Source organism: Peromyscus maniculatus, chromosome 19 (assembly GCF_049852395.1).
Source record: "Peromyscus maniculatus bairdii isolate BWxNUB_F1_BW_parent chromosome 19, HU_Pman_BW_mat_3.1, whole genome shotgun sequence".
NCBI lineage: Eukaryota > Metazoa > Chordata > Mammalia > Rodentia > Cricetidae > Peromyscus > Peromyscus maniculatus.
This window is the reverse complement of record NC_134870.1, coordinates 25,271,510-25,288,814: the sequence shown is the minus strand read 5'-3', so window position 1 is coordinate 25,288,814 and position 17,305 is coordinate 25,271,510. Positions and strand designations below refer to the sequence as shown.

The following is a 17,305-nucleotide window of genomic DNA, read 5'->3' as shown; positions in this document are numbered from 1 at the left end:
CAGCATCCTGACATTGGCAGTGTTTTGGTTATCTGATTAGTGTGTGGTGGAAGACAAGGCATACAGCCTTCTATCATCAGGTTGTTCAGATGAGTCAGTAAACCACTGGGCTGGAGACTTAGGGGAGCCAAGCCTTTCCACTAGTCCTGCTGGCCACATTGCTACTTAGAGCTATGATCCCTTTGGGCTCTAAGCCTGGGGCAGAGACCCTGCCTTAGGACTTCAAGCATATTTTTAGGCATGAAAGGCATAAAAGCTTTATTCTACATCCTGTCAACATCTTAATAGAGCAAACATCTATTTGCCCTGGAATCTTCTTTGAAACTTCCTCCTATGTTAGAGTGAAGGACAGACAGATTCTACTCCATTGACTTGTACCACCTTGGTCAGGCATTTGCCATGCTGTGGTTGCTATAGTGGTGAAGAGATAAGCCAAAGACAAGCTGTTTACCTGCTGTTCTAACTCATTTCACAAAGACTACTGAATGCCTGTGACAGGCATTGGGGAAACAGTAAGAAACGCAACAGACAAGTGGTAACCTCCATGAGGTGAGTGGAGGCAGAAAACCAAGAAAATAAACATATGAGTAAGATAATTACAAATTATAATAAGTTCTAGGGAAGAAATGAGCCAAGGTAATGAGTCTCTGCAGGAGCCCATGTTAGATAGGATGATTTGGGAAGGCAGACCTCATCAGCATATTTGAACTGAAGGCTAAAGAAAGAGAATTTAAATTCCTCAAGCATTATGCTGGTAAATTGGGGGGTTATAGCATTTCAAGCAGATGGAACAAAAGGCAGAGCCCCGGGCGTCATCAAGTTTGACAAACAGGAAGATGATTCAAGTGGTTAGAGGAAGAGGTGCCCCGGGGACTGAGAGGAGCTGGGAATGGAGTGGTCGATGTGTGGGGCCCGGACACAGCATGTGGAGTGTTGGGGACGTTCTCAATGCTCTCCGTTCACCTCCAAGTATAGCAGAAAGGACTAGAGCGTTTTAGGCAAGAGAGTGGCTTACTGTAGCTTACCAGAATGATCGTTGTGTCTGGATGAGAGATTGAAACCAGAGAAAGAAGCAGAAGCCACCAGGCCACCATTTTCGTGGGACCAGACCCAGTGGTGACTAAGTCCAGGGCATCATGATGTAGAGTGGGTGAATTTAGAGTTAGTTTGGAAGTGTAGCTAAAAGGACTTGCTGGTGACTCCGATGTAGAGGTGGAGAGGGGAGAAGATTGGAATGAGGCCTCGCTTTGGGGTTTGAACCACTGAGTGCTTAGAGGTGCTATTTTTTGAAATAGAAAAGTTGCAGTTGGACCAGATTTTTAGAGACAAGTATCATGAGTGATATTTTTTATTAAGTAAGTGTGAAGTATGTGTTAAGCATCTGAGACTCACTTGGATGGGCTAGCTGGCTGGCTCAGAGGGTAAAGGCACTTGCTGTCAAACCTGATGACCTGAGGTTTATCCCCGGGACCATGCGGGAGGAGAGAACCAGAACCGGCAAGTTGTCCTCTAACTCCCGCGTACACGCTGTGGAACCACACCTGTACCCCAGTAAATTAACGTAGGTGGGTGTTTATTGTCGTGTTTTTGAACAAAGGACCTCTGAGACCAAAGATACATGAGATAATACGGTAGCCAGTTTCCCCCTTACTGTGAAAGGAATTACTTATTTGGACTTGAAGTTGCCCAAGTGTCACACTGTCGTGGTAGGGAGGACATGGCAGAGCAGGGTGATTTACATGGTGGAGAGCAGGGCAGGTACAGGAAGATACAGCTCAGGACATGCCTCCCTCACAGGGATCTACCTCTGTCACCTCCCCAAGTGCCGTCGTTTATGAATCCATCAAGAAGTTAAGCCCATGGTTAGGACAGGGCCTCAGTAGCTAACCGCCTCTAGCAGTCTCCACAGATACACTCACAGGTATGCAAAACCCCTAGGTATGGATTTCTTGTTCTTTAAATTCATCTATTTATTTTACATCCCGGCTGTAGCCCCTTCCCCATTCTCCCCTCCCTGTCCCTCTCCCCTGTTCTCTGCCTCCCACCCTCCAATCTCCTCCTCTTCTGTCTCCATCCAGGAACAAACAAGTCTCCCGTGAGTATCAACAAAACACGGCATATCAAGTTGTAGTAAGACTAAGCACCTCCCCATGGGCAAGGCGACCCAGTATGAGAAGTAGGGTTCCAAAAGCCAGAGACAGGCCCTGTTCCCACTGTTAGGAGTCCCACAAGAGGACCAAGCTACACAACTGTAACATATATGCAGAGTGCCTAGGTCAGTCTCATGAAGACTCCCTGGTTGTTGATTCAGTCTCTGAGAGTTCCTATGAGCCCAAGTTAGTTGATTGTGTGAGCCTTCTCTTGGTGTCCTCGACCCCTATGGCTCGTACAATCCTTTCTCCTCCTCTGCAGAGTTCCTGAACTCATCATAATGTCTGGCTGTGGGTCTGCATCTGCCTCCATCAGTTGCTGGATGATGCCTATGTGCTGACAGTTGGGCCAGGCATCAATTTGGTCATAGGAGACGGCCAGTCCAGGCTACTTACCTACTATTGCTAGAAGTCAAAGCTGGGGTCCTCCTCATAGACTCCTGGGAGATTCCCCTGTGCTAGGCTTCCGCCTGACCCGGAAATGCCTCCCCCAGCAGTCCCCCTCAGCACTCTCCCCCTCAGCACCCACCCAACCTGATGAATAAAGTTGAAAAATAATCATGAAAATCAAGATTAATCCTAAGCAGGTAGTTGTATAATATCCTGCTGTTTGAGGGGAGGGGTTTGAACTAAAGATATCTGTGGTATTGTGTTCCCCAAAATATTGTGCATGCTGATAAACTTATCTGGGGTCAGAGACAGAACAGCCACAATATTAAACATAGAGGATAGGCAGTGGTAGCCCACGCCTTTAATCCTAGCATTCCAGAGGCAGAAATCCATGTGTTCAAGGATACAGACAAGCATGGTGACTCATCGTGCCTTTAATCCCAGAAAGCCAAGCCTTTAATCCCAGGGAGTGGTGGTAGAAAGCAGAAAGGTATATAAGGCATGGAAACCAGAAACTAGAAGCATTTGGCTGGTTAAGCATTTAGCTGGTTAAGCTTTCAGGCTTCTAGCAGCAGTTCAGCTGAGACCCATTCTAGATGAGGACTCAGAGGCTTCCAGTCTAAGGAAACAGGACCAGCTGAGGATCTGACGAGGTGAGGTAGCTGTGGCTTATTCTGTTTCTCTGACCATCCAGCATTTCACCCCAATAACTGGCCCCAGGTTTGATTTTATTAATAAGAACTGTTAAGATTCCTGCTACAGATATTAGTGTGGGTATCACTGTCAGATAAATATTTTAATGTCTCACTCTAATGTAGCATGAATCCTAATTTGTCTTAATAAAAACCCAGAGCCATATATCAGGGTAAATGCTGAAAGATCAGAGAAACAAAGGAACAAGCCATAGCCATTTCTCACCTCACCCTAGAGATAAAAAAAAAAAAAAGAAGGTTGTTCAGGATGGAACTCTGAGGCATTCCAGCATATAGGGTTTCAGGTAGGAGAGGAGGCATTGTGAAGAGATAGAGGAGGAATGATGAGCCAGGCTAGCATAGTAACAAACCAGGAGAGTTAGAAGCTATCAGATACTGCTGATTGGTAGAGGAACGTGAAGTCAGTGGGGAATCCATTGGGTCTGACTGTCAGTCATGGGTAATTTGATGAACAGTGTTAGACAGCGGGTACGGGACTGGGAATGTGCTCAGCTCGGGGAGGGCGTGGCTCGTCTGCATGAAGTTGTGGGGCCATCTCTAGTTCAATGTAAAAGCGGGAGGATTAGAAGTTCGAGATCATACTCAGAGCTTCCCAGCACATTTGGGCCCAGCTTGAGAAGTATGAGACCCTGCCCCCCAAAAGACAAACAACAGAAACAGAACAGTGTTAGCAGTGTGGTAAGGACAGAATCTGCGTTAGAGCAATGGCGATGTGAACAGGAAGAAAAATAATAAAAACAAACCAGCTCTCAGGAGGCAGAGACAGGGCAGCTCCAGGCCGGCTTTGAGGCCAGCCCTGTCTAATTGCAACGTTCCAGGCTAGCCAAAGCTACATAGTGAGGCATCCCGTCTTTTGTGTTGTTGTGGCCGGCCTGGAACTTGCTAGATAGACGAGGTTGACCTGTGTCTCTCGTGTGCTAGACAGGAATTAGATGCAAGGCAAAATGGGATTAGTCTTGCCAAGTCGAAGAAGAGGAGAACCTGTTCCCCTGTAGCTCCTTAATCCTTAGCTCCCAAGGATGGAGACAGAGCAGTGGTATTCTCATGTGCTTGGCAGTGGAGGGAGAGAACCTTGTATCTCCCCTACTTTGAGACTGTGCTGTTCATTCGAATGAAATGCACCTCTAAAGGAGTAGCCCCTGCTGACATGAGTTAGTCCTCAAGAAAGGGAGTGGTCAGCGATAGTGCCTCTCAGATGGGGACTGAGGTTGAGCGAGATCAAGTATTTTCCTCAGATCCCTAAAGACTCTTTATGATGAATCAGAGCTGAATGAGGAGAGTCCTGAACACTCGTCCTTCTGATAAAGGTTGAGACCTGTTGGAATCTGGAACAGAGCAGGACAGTAGCCATTTCCCTTCCTCTGAAATGTCCTGTTCTCTCGCTGCCCCAGCAGTTCTGTGTGGCTGGCAGCTAGGCCATGCCACTCTGTGGCAGGTCCAGCATTGCACACGCCTCCTACCCTGTGCTGCCACGATGCCCAAGAGGAAGGTTAGCCTCTGAGGTTAGGCAGAGGTGCAGCCCAACTCGGTCCATGAGGCGGTGGACCAAGCCTACCCTGCTGTGGTAGATGCAAGTGGAAAAGCTGAGGGGAAGGGTAAATCATCCGACGGAACAGTGCAAACTAAAGGGAAGAGAGAGCGAAGGGCAGACAGTCTGCAGCGGTGACTAGCAAACTGCAGATCTACCTGCAGGAAATGGAGAGGAGGAAAACCGGAGGTCAGCCTCACAAGTAGAAGAGGCAGAAGCCGGGTGTGACTGACCGTGCATCCTGTCTGTCAGCGGGCTGCACCTCCCTGCTTGTGCAACTCAGAGGAGTGTTTTTATCAATGGTTTTATAAATCAGAGTTTTTTAGTAGCTCTAGAAACATTTTTAGAAGCAGGGGGAATCCCACCTCGTCCCATTTTTAAAGTGTAAATGATTTTTTAAGAGGTTAAATCATTCACTGTTTGTTTATTTTTTTTGGTAAACCAGAAAATAGCAGGATACTGAATCAGGAGAGACTGTGACTATCTGAGGAGATCACCATAGCATTCCATAGAGGGGCTAGTTTCCTATCCTGCAATACAAAGCACATTAAATGGCAGTTCACAATCTCAGTTGTGCATTTGTGTCTGGAATATTTTCAGTTAGATCTGGTTTTGTGTTTCCAGTAAAACCATTTCCCAAAAATCTACTCCTCAGTCCTTGCCCTGTCAGAACTGTCTCTGGTCATGGCAGTCCATTTTCCTAACAATTGTGATAATGTGCCATGAATGGTGGAAATTTTGAGTATGTACTGTATGTGACATGAAATTGTAAGTCAATGGAATTGAGGATCATGAGCATTTGATTGTTATGTGAGGTCTTAGGGAAAACTTGTCAAGTCTGAGGCTGGAACATCACTGGACTAAGTTCAAAGAGAAACAACATGTGGCTTTTCAGAGTTTGAGTACATGAATACATTGTATGACTCTTCAGAGTTTGGGTACATGTGTTAAGAACTGATGTCTGTGTACTCCCCTTCCCCTTCTTAACCAGTAAACTGTCCTGCTGTGTCTTTAATCGAACCACAGCTGGACAGTCTTGCTAAAGGCCAGCTCACTTGCTCTGGCCTTTGTTCACGGACTGAGCTGAGAGCTCAGGATGGGACCTCACTTTGTTCCCACCGAAGAGGCTCTCTCTCCAGTCAGGATGGCTGGCTGAAGTCAATCAGCCCCGGGGGTTTGGGCAGGAAACCTCTGTCGTCTCCGTTGGTCCTTGAGATTACTGCCAGATTGGTTCCTTTACTCCATCTTCTTGGAGATGATTGGAGAAGGTGACTGGTGATTCTCCTCCTGGGTCTCTCATGTCTGTTCCCCTGTTGGACTGAGATACACCCCCTCTGTGCTCAAACATTGGCTTTAATGTGTGAATCTACCCATTTCATTATCCAAGACAAGTTGGCTTGTCAAACCAAGTCTGGGACATTTTGGAGGTCTCGGGTCCCTGCTCTGCTTCCCAGAGGATTATAGATGGGGTGCCTGTTACTCCTGTGTCTGAATCCATTGCCCCCGGAGGCTCTGCTGGGTCTCAGGCTCAGAAGGCAGGAGCACAGACAGGCTTCCGCCCCGAGCAGCTAGTTACAAGCCAGTAGTAGTCCAGTGTAGGCCTCCGTTCCTTCTGTCTTGTGAAATAACCCCCATTGGGCTTCAAGTGCAGTTACCCTGTTGGGTTCCGGCTGCCCCATGGCAGAGGTATGACAGTGTGCTAAGAGTTAGAACTGGACTGGCCAAGCTTACACTGGGAGCCAAGTCACCAGTCGGCACTGTCCGTCTCGGAGAAGTGCGTCTCTTCTGACTCTCAGCTTCTGTGTGGGCAGGCTGGACATCAACACCAACACCTACACATCTCAGGACCTCAAGAGTGCACTGGCCAAATTCAAGGAGGGAGTGGAGACGGAGAAGTCAAAGGATGAGCAGGTATGTGATGGTCTTTCTTGTTAGCTTTTGCCAGGAGAGACTGATTTCCCGGAAGCTTTTGTAGTAGGCCTAGAATAATAATGTAAAATAATTTGAAAAGGGATTTATGACAAATTAAAAAAACCTTTATGTTTTTTAAAAAAAACTATTTTTTTTGTTTTGTTTTGTTTTTTGGTTTTTATGTGTAGCCCTAGGTGCCCTGGAACTTGCTGTATAGACCAGGCTGCCCTAAAACTCAAAATTTGCCTGCCTCTGCCTCCTGAGCACTGGGATTAAAGGTGTGTACCACCACTGCCCAGCATCTTTATATACTATTTTTAAAATACTGCTCAGAGCTGGAGAGATGGCTCAGTGGTTAAGAGCACTGGCTATTCTTCCAGAGGTCCTGAGTTCAATTCCCAGCAACCACATGGTGGCTCACAACCATCTGTAATGAGATCTGGTGCCCTCTTCTGGCCTGAAGGCATACATGTAGACAGAATACTATACATAATAAATAAATAAATAAATCTTTAAAAATAAATAAGTAAATAAAATACTGCTCAGAGTGTTTCTTTTTTAGGCTAGGATCCAATGTTCTACATGTTTGGAGGAATTGTAGAATAAAACAGAAGTGATTATAACCCAGAACCCTCACTGAACAATGAGGTTAGACACAGATTTGGGGTTTGTTTGTTTTAATAGGGCTGGAGAGATGGCTCTGTGGTTAAGAGCACTGTCTGCCCCTGCATATGGCCTGGGTTCGGTTTCTAGCACCCACATGACCAATAACAACCAGCCCTAAATCTCCACACAGGCTAAGGTATAAGAAGGACAAGCAGAAGAATTTGTTCCCCTGATTTCTGGGAGAGCTCACTGATACAGCTATGCCAGGAAGAAATAATACTTTGGCATGGACCATGAGTTCACATGCGCTCCGGGGAAAATCACAACACATTTCTATGTATTCCCATTGGGACCTGGTGGCCCAGAAAGAACCTTCCTTAACAGCTGCTTTGTAGATCTCTTTTTCTTCTTCACAGACCCTGTTTGCCATTGACTGCCTCTTGGCCCTTTGTCTTGAGTGCTGGGAGAGTCTTAAAAGGGCAGCATTAGGTTCTGGACAGTTTGTATGTTAGTTCAGAATGGCTTAGGTCCTTTAGATTTATAAATGTTTTAAATTCTATTTATGTGTTTACTTTGTAGGTTTGGGGAGGTGCAAGCTGTGGTGTACAGGTAGAAAACCACTTATTAGAATTGGTTCTCTCTTTACCACATGAGTCCCAGGAATCCTTCAGGTTCTTTAGAAGTGTTTCTGAGACTAATGAACCTTCAGAGTGGGGCTGGTGCTGACCTACTTAGGATGCGCTAAAGCACACACTTGTAATCTCAGGGAGGCTGAGGCAAAAGATTATGATGTTTGAGTCTTTCTGTGTATTACCCAACATTTGTCCTCAGAACCCAATGAAGCAGCCAACTGTTTTCCTTTCAAAGACCACCTAACAGAACTGATGATAAACTAACCCAGAATGCATTTTATCAGATGTCAAAACACCAGTCTGCTAATCAGTGGAACACAACAGTAAAAGTCAGCAAGAACTTCATGTATTTGAAAACACTTGTAGATTCGTAGGGCAAAAACCGTCAAAATGGAGAGATTTATAAATGAGATGAGATGCCAAACACGGTGACACACTCCTGTAACTCCAGTGCTGTAAACCTGGCACTCTAGAGGCTGAAGCAGGAGGATCATTTGAGTTCTAGGCTTGCCAAACTACATAGGAAGTTTGCAGGCCAGTGTGGACTGTATAGAGACTCTGTCTCAGATAACCAAGCCAAACCAGCACAAACCCCCAAAGCCTTCCTATCTTTAGTTAGCTTAACAACATCACATGTCCATCCTGGAGAGTGTGTGTTAGAAGGAAGGGGCCAGCTGGAGACTTGGCCCAGTGGAGAAGAAGATCTGTTACTCTTGGTGTAGGACCCTGTTTTGATCCCCAACATCCACATGGTGTCTCACAACCTTTTGTCACTACAGTCCCAGGGATCCAGTGCCCTCTTCGGACCTCTGTAGGTACCAGGCACACACATGGTACACATATGTACATGCAGGTGAGACACTTATACACACATGTAAATATAAATCTAAAAAATAAGAGAAGGAAGAGGTAGGATGACCGCTTTAGCATGTGAGAGGAAGCGATGCACGGGATTCTGCTTTCCTGCTGCATCGGTTGGCCAGAGAGAGGTGAAGAGAAGCGAAGGTGCCACCCAGTAAAGGAGAGGCCGGGAGAATGCCTGTGTCTGGGAGCCTGGGTTCCAGATTGGTGTCCCTGTGGCCAGGGCTTTAGACCTCACTTGTCACCTTCCCTCTGGGCATCACGTGGGTCCAATTCTCCTGGGGTGAAAACCCACTTAACCTTACTCCTCTCTGCTTCCCTGGGTAAGTGTGATTGAAGTTCCTCTTCAGACAGTGACATTTTCTTCTCAGAGTTTAACTAGTGTGGAAAACTATGAGCAATTGGTGAAAAATTTGAAAAATGTAAGGGCAAAGATCGTAAGTTTTTCCATTGTTTAAAGAATCCATTCCCATCTGCAAAGGGATTCACAGAGCAGCTTAAAAGGAAGACTTTAGTGGCTGCTGGGTGGAGCCCCCTCCCTCTCCCCACTTTTAGAATCTCAGCACTCAGGAGGCTGGAGTCAAGTGTTAGCTCTGCACAGAGGAGCTGCACCTGGGTTCGTGTGGAGCTGGTCCGGACTGACTCAGTTCACTGGCCATGTGCTGTCAGCACTGGCTCTGGAACAAGCAGATTGGCTTGAAGTAGGCTTGGGTTTGTTGTTTGCTGTGTTTTGTGTTTTACAGGTCTCCTGTTCCTGGCTCCAGAGCCTCTCATACTGTTAGCTAATTAGTTTTTAAGTCTGTTTTATGTAACTCGGTGTAAAAACAGGTTGACACTCTTGCTTTCTATAAAAAACAATCCTGTCAGATATTGGCCGTATCTCTCAATTGTGTTTCTCAGATTTGACATGAAATCTGCAGGAGAAAGGGTATCTGTCTCTTGAATTGATAGTGACTTTAATACATTTAGATGAATTTTCTTGCTCCTCAAAGAAGTTGTCTCAGGGATAGCAAGATGCCACAGTATATAAAGGTACTTGCTATTAATCCTCATGACCCGAGTTCAATCCTGCAAGTTTATCTTCTGATCTACACACATGCACGCACATATGCATGTGCCATGACATACATGTATGTACACACACATATGTAGATGAAATTCTAAACGGTCTTAGTAAATAAGAAACACAGAGCCAAATACAGAGTTAAAGCCTAAGAGATCAGAGCATTAGTGAATAGCCTTTAGCTTACCAGTTGCTGAGAGAGAGACCGTCTCCTGTGTGATCTGTCTTTTTATTGCCTTTCTGTTCTACCTTCTCATTGGCTCTAAACCCAACCACATGATTTCCTCGTCACTGCCTGTCTATACAGACCTCCAGGTCTCTATGGTTCGTACTGGGATAAAAGGTTCAGGTCACCGCTTGGCTGTGTCCTTGAACACACAGAGACTCTGCCTGCCATGTGATGGGATTGAGGGCGTGTGCCACCACCACCAGACTTCTTAATGGCTTGCTCTTACTTCTGATCCCCAGGCAATTTTGTTTATTAACATACAAATAAAATCACATTTCAGCACAAATAAAATATCACCGTACACATATATACACACATTAAATAAATAAATGTAAAAATGTTTAAATGTGACTAGAAAATGGTGTGACTTCAAGCTTTTGACTCTATGGCAGGCTCGAGTTCCCTGCTGCCCCACTCAAGATAACCCCTGGATATAAGCGTAGATGCAATACGGAGATTTCCAAAAAGTGGTAAGAAAGTGACATATTGCACAGGGACCTTGGAGCTTTAGGAATGGCATGTCAGCATCTTTCTGGGTCTTCTTTTAGCCCCACATATTCTATCCTGGACTGGAGATTCTCAGGCTGAAATGCCAACAGGTTTTAGATAATTTAAAAGATTTTTTCTAAGACAGGTTTTCAGTACATAGCCTAGGGTGACCTGGAGTGCATTGTGTCCCAGGCTGGACTCAAATATGTGATACACTTGTCTTAGCCTGACACGTACTGGCATGTGCTGCTAAGCTTAGCTTAAGTAGCAGGTTCTAAAACACTAAAAGAAACTTTCTAGCTAGAAAAGGAGTAGTCTATAAAAAAAAGAACTTTTTGACAGTACCCATCCTACTTCTGCCAAAAATCACTGGACCCTGACTGCCACCCCATAATATACATTCATTACCAGGAGAAGATAAGGAAGAGAGTCTAGAATTATAAAATTATGTATTCTGATTCCTGTACCAGGGTCAGCAGACATTAACTGGGGAGCCTCAACTTGCACCGATCACAATGGCAGTTGGTAATATTACTGTGCTTCATCTGTGTGGTATCTATGAGAGTGTAGCAGTTTCTGCCCTCTACCTGGTAGCTACTCTCTGCATCCTTTCTTGGTGTACCAGTTTACACACACACACACACACACAGAGCCCTCTGGGGTAGGGTCAGTGGGGAAAGGGAGCAAACAGGAGGAACTATTTGTTTCTGAACATGAGCATTCGGTTGCCCTACAAGGGTGGTGTCAGTAGAGGCCGACAGGGGGACTACCCTTCCACGTGCAAGATCCTGCATCCAGTGACAGCAGCCGAGTGCTCTTTGCCCTCCCCTCCCCGCCACCCTAGGCCGAAGGGTCTGGAAAGAGTAAGAGTGAATCTGAAAAGTTAAAATATGCATATGAGTCCTAGACATAACCTTTCATTTATCTCCAGAAAACACTGACCAACAGTGAAAGGTTGAGAATTAGACTATAGTGGGAAGGTTGCCCAAAGGAACAGGCCAGACTGGCACCAAAGACTACTGTCATGTGAGTCACAGCCCATGTACAGATGCTAGAACCAGCACATACAAAAGCCAGCAGGTGACTGACTACCTGTGAATAAAGAAGATTAAATAGAATGTTCCATAACTTCATACCTCAGCTATCCAACATATACTTGAAAATCATTCATCTAATCAAGAACCTGGAAAAATCACAATTTAGAATTGAGACAGTACACTGGTAGTATTATGAATCGAATGTTTATGTTCCCCCCAAAGGCATGTGTTTAAGTTCTAACCACCAATATCATCTCATTTGGAGCTACAGCTTTGGAGATAATTAAGCTTAGGCCATGAGTGTGGGGTGCAGCTTTCATAAGAAGAGATCAGCCCTCCTTTCTCTTGTGTTAGCTGCACCCTAGGAAGGGTCCTTCAGCTGGGAACTGAATTGGCCAACAACTTGAGCTTATATTTCTCAGGCTCTAGAATTGTGAGGAAAAAAGTTCATTAAATTACTCAGTCTATGGTATTTTGTTATAGTAGCCTGAGCAGACTGAGACGCCATTAATACTGAAATGACTCAAAAGTAGAAGTCTAGTAACAATTTTTAAAGCAGTTTTTAAAATTGCCTAACAAGTAATTATTAACACTCTTGAAATGAATCAAAGCTCAGAGCGTCAGCAAAGAAGTGAAGCACACACACACACACACACACACACACACAGAGAGAGAGAGAGAGAGAGAGAGAGAGAGAGAGAGAGAGAGAATATATCTCCCACAACATACATAATTAAAATATTTTGTTTGCTTATTTGTTTTGTTTTTTCGAGACAGGGTTTTTCTCTGTACTCCAGGCTGTCCTGGAACTGTAGACCAGGCTGGCCTCAAACTCAGAAATCCACCTGCCTCTGCCTCCTGAGTGCTGGGATTAAAGGCGTGCACCATCACAACCACCTGGCTAATATATTTTTTAAAGAAGGAATTGTTTGGAATTTTCTATTTAATACCTTTGTGCCATAGTTACAATGAGTAACTGAAGCCATTGAAAGTTAGATAAGTGATGAATTGAACTGAAAAATACAATAAATAAAATTAAAAGTTCACTGGATTAATCAATAACAGAGGTGTCAGGGAAAAAGCTCAGTGAATAGAAAGAGATAATAAAATTATAAAGTGATTAGATTACGGATAGACTGGGGGAAATGAAGAGAGTGTTCTGCACCTGTGGGACAACAAAAGATCTAAAGTTTGTGTCATTGGTGTTCCGAGCAGAGAGGAGAAAGAGTGTGGGACTGGGAAACAAGCTGAAGAAACCATGAGGAACAAATTGTAACCAATTCCCAAGTGTAGTGAGAGACAAAACCACAGGTTCATGAAGCCAAGTGGACTCCCTGCAGTAAAGTGAGGAAGCCGGCCGGCACCCATACGGCACAGTAAGACTGCTGAACACTAAGAAGGAAAACCCTCGAGGCAGCAGCAGAGGAACTGCACATACGAGGGGACTGGACGGAGGGACAGTGGGTTTTCATCGAAAGCTTAGGGACTGTAAGTGTGCGTTGCACTTTTCAGAGGTACAAAAAGAAAGAACCGTTCCTTTAAATTCTGTAGCCCACACTCTGTCTTTCAGAAGTGAGAGGAAAACCAGGACATTCTGAGCAAAGGAACATGATGGGATTTGTTGCCAGTACATCTACCCCGAAAGAATGACCACGTTTTCTACAGGTGGAAGGAATCACAGGAGGAAACTGGGAACATCAGGAAGGGAGAAAGATCAGCGAACACAAACAAGGGACACAGATGATCCCTCTCTTTTTGAATAGTAAAATTGTTTGATACTCAGAGCAGACATTACTGACATCCTTTGGTCTGTTCCTGATGCCCATTGGGGATATTTTACAGAAGGAAGTGATGTAATTGGAAATCAAGTTTCTCTACTTCACTCAGAGATTGAGATCCTGATGCCAGCAGCAAGTCAGTTCCTTAGGTATTTTGCAGTACTTAGAGAAATCAGTATTCACACAAAAACACCTAGAGAAACCAAAGTGGATTCTATAAAATGTATGTTGCCCGTCACAGGAAGACAAGAAAGGTAAAGTCAAAGCACAGAGACCGGCGCTGGAGAGGGTAGAGGCAGGAAGCCAGTCTGGACTACAGAGACAGTCTCAACCAAAGCCCCTAACAAACCACCACCACCTCCAGTGGACACCCACAGAATGACTAGAAATGGCAGACTTGAGATCTGATAGTTAGTTACATGAAATGTGAATAGTCTATACCAACTAAAACAACCCAAGCGTATGCTTCCTACAGAAAACCCACTCAAATAGAATAAAGGATGTGGTCAAAAATGAAAAAATGGCAAGTATATCACACAAGCATTACTTTTTTCAAAAAGACAATAGCTGTATTAACATCAGGTGATACTGACTTCAAAGTATAGGAAATGACCAGTGATAAAGCAGGATGTTGCATAATGATAAAAGGTAAGTCCACTAAAACACATGGTAATCTTAGTATTTTTCATTTTTATGTCAAAATGCTTGAGGCAAAATCTGACAGAATTAAAAGGAATGAACAAAAAAATCGACAGTTACATTTAGGAACTTCATCATCCCTTTCTCAGATTTTCTAAAAAAGCAAACCAGAAAGGACATGAAAAAGCTGAGTAACAGCCAGAACAATGTGATATTTGTATCGCATCCTACCCAACACTGGCAGTATATATACATTCTTTTATAGTATCCAGGAACAGTCACCAAGTTAGATTGCACCTTGAGTTATAAAACAAATCTCAACAAAATTATGAGAATTGAATTTACAGAGTATTCTCTCTGCTCATCCAGGGATCAGAGTATAAACCCATAATGGCAAGAATATCTTCAGATGTCTGTGTTAAAGAGAGAGTCTCAAGGGAGGTCAAAAGTCATGGTGAACTGAGCCCAAGTGAAAATACACCTGGTTAGGTGTGGTACCCCTGAAACCCCAGCATCTGAGCGGCAGAGGCAGGAGAGTGCAGGTGGAAGACCAGCCTTGAGCTACATAGAGAGACCCCCTCCCCCCATTTCAGAAAACCAAGCGTTGGGGATGAAGCTTTGCACACTCACAGCTCTCAATCCAGTCCTCAGCACTGCAAGAAATCAAGAATGTGCTGCCTCTACTTTCCCATAGGAAACCATTTGAAGAGTCCATAGCCTTTAAGGAGATTTGATTTGTAGTGAGAATGGACCAAGAAAGAGTTCTTGAGGATCAAATAGTGTGACTGCCAGTATCTACCAAGCATTGAAAAGTAATTACCATCAACTATGCACAGTCTTTCCGAAAATGGAAGCAGAAGTGATGCTAGCTTATTTTGAGGCCTGTGTTATACTTCTACCTAATGCAGATAAAGTATTAAAAAAAAAACTCTTCAGAATAACACTCCTCATGAATATAGATGCAAAAATCCTCAATAAGATAGAGACAAACCAAGTTCAGCAATTTACAAAAAGAATAAAACACCACAACTGAAGGGGGTTTATAACAGATGAGAAACTGATTCCAGCTGGACGTAGTGTGCACACCTTTAATCCCAGCACTGTGAGGCCAGCCTGGTCTACATAGAGTGCCAGCCAGGGCTGCATAGAGAAACAGTACCTCAACTTATTTGTTATTCTGTGTAACAGGACTAGTCACACTAGGTGTGGTGGGGCACACCTGCAGTCCCAGTACAGACAGTTGTGAATCGGAGGCCAACTTGGGCTGTATAACAAGATTCTGTCTCAAAAAAGTCAGAAACAAGCAAACCAAGACATAAAACCCAATCCCTGTAACCACCAGTCTACAGCTAAAGAAGAAAAATTACCTCATCCTATATCCGTTGAGATATTAAGAACTTGTGACAGAAATTCAATACCAGTTTATGATGAAAACTTAAAAAACCCAGGAATAGAAACCCTCCTCCATTTGATAAAGAGAACTATGAAGAAAAAACAAACCTGTCTAATACACTTGACAGTGAGAGGCTAAGTACTTTGCCAGTGCACTCAGGAGCAAGGCAAGACTAGTCACTCACCGCTTGTGATGGCTATTATTGGTTGTCAACTTGACAATATCTGGAATTAACTAAAACCTAAATGCCTGGGCACACCTGTGAGGAATTTTTTTCTTAATTAAATTATTTGAAGTGGTAAGACCATTTGTAATCTAGATCTTTGAAGTAGGAAGATCCGCCTTTAATCTGGACCACGCCTTCTGCTGGAAGCCTGTATGAGGACGTGAAAGAAGAAAGCGGCGCTCTCTTTGCCTGCTTGCTCCACCCTTGCTAGCAAGTCCGTTTCTTCACTCCCGTTAGAGCCGCCTTCTTCTGGGTTCTGGTGTACACAGAAGACCAGCTGAGACGTCCAGCCTTGTGGACTGAACAACTACTGGATTCTTGAACCTTCTGTTGCCTATGACCACAGCCTGTAAGCCATTCCGATAACCCCCCCCCCTCTCTAGAGAGAGAGTCGTTCTATAAGTTCTGTTCTAGAAAACCCTGACTAATAGATCACTCATTTTAAACAGTCCTTACCAAGTCGGTAAGGCAAAGAGAGGAGATACAAGGCATTTAAACTGGAAAAGAAAAACAGAATCAACCCAACTGTCCTTTCCCGATGACGGAGATCATCTAAGTATAAATCCTAGAGAACCCCTAATAAACAAAACACCCTTCTAGTGAATTCAGCTAAGTCTCAGGGTGTAAAATTAGCACAATCCAGTTGAATTTCTGTATACTAGCTATGAATATCTGGAAATTGAAATAAAAAAACACAAATGCCATTTCTCCCCAAAATAAAATATTTAGGTATAAATCCAAGAAGGCATACATAGGATCTATACAGAAAGTTAGGAGTTGGTGAACGATGATGTAAGATAGACTTCAATAGGTAGACATACTGTGTACATGAATTGGAAGGTTCAGCATAGTAAGTATGTCAGTTCAGTGCAGTTTCTATCAGTATCCCAGCAGGTTTTTGAAACATTACAAGCTTTTCTTTTGGGGGGCGGGGGGCGGGCAAGGTCAGTCTGTCATCAGAGTTCATGTAGCCAGTTCAACTCCTGATCTCCTTCGTCTGCTCCTGAGAGAGCTGGATGAGCTGCCATTACCAGTTTATATGGTGCTGGGAATTAACCACAGGGCCTCACACATGCTAGTAATTCCTGTCAGGTATAAATGTATACAGAAATGAAAAAGTAGTACTACCAATATTTCCTTAGTACTGTGATTTAAAATACCCAAATCATTGAAAATGAGAGTTTTCGTTTCTTGGTTTTAAAAAAACAAAAACAAAAGCCTTTCCCAAAGCGCAGAGCAGTCTCTGCTGCTTGGCTCTTTATCATAGAACCTGACAAAAATACAGCAAATGTCTCTCCTGCCTTGGCGGATTATCACCTCCTTTCTAAGTATGGATCAGCTTCTAGGATTTTATCTCTCGAGTCTCAGTGTTGTGGAACTTCTCAGAGCTTCTCTGACATGAAGGCTGTCCTTCTGTCACTTTATGAATTTATTTATTTCTTTTTCAGTACTAGAGATCAAACCGAGGGCCTCATAGGTACCAATGAGCTACATATTCAGCCCTCCTTAAATTTAAAACACATATTTATTTAGTGCAACAGCTCTCAACCTGTGGGTCACGACCCCTTTGGGGATGGAATGGTCTTTCACAGGTGTTGCATATCAGATACTGTGTATATCAGATATTTACATTACTATTCGTAACAGTAGCAAAATTGCA

General features: G+C 44.1%; 1 protein-coding gene across 2 annotated transcripts in view; it reads left to right on the top strand.

Moving 5' to 3' along the window:
* The window catches only part of Sil1 (SIL1 nucleotide exchange factor), a 254,748-nt gene that overhangs the window by 170,738 nt on the left and 66,705 nt on the right, over positions 1 to 17,305 (top strand). For both annotated transcript variants that reach the window (XM_076554972.1, XM_076554971.1), the window contains one exon: positions 6,593 to 6,692. In XM_076554972.1, coding sequence (XP_076411087.1) covers positions 6,593 to 6,692 — 100 coding nt within the window. The remainder of the gene's footprint in view (positions 1 to 6,592; positions 6,693 to 17,305) is intronic.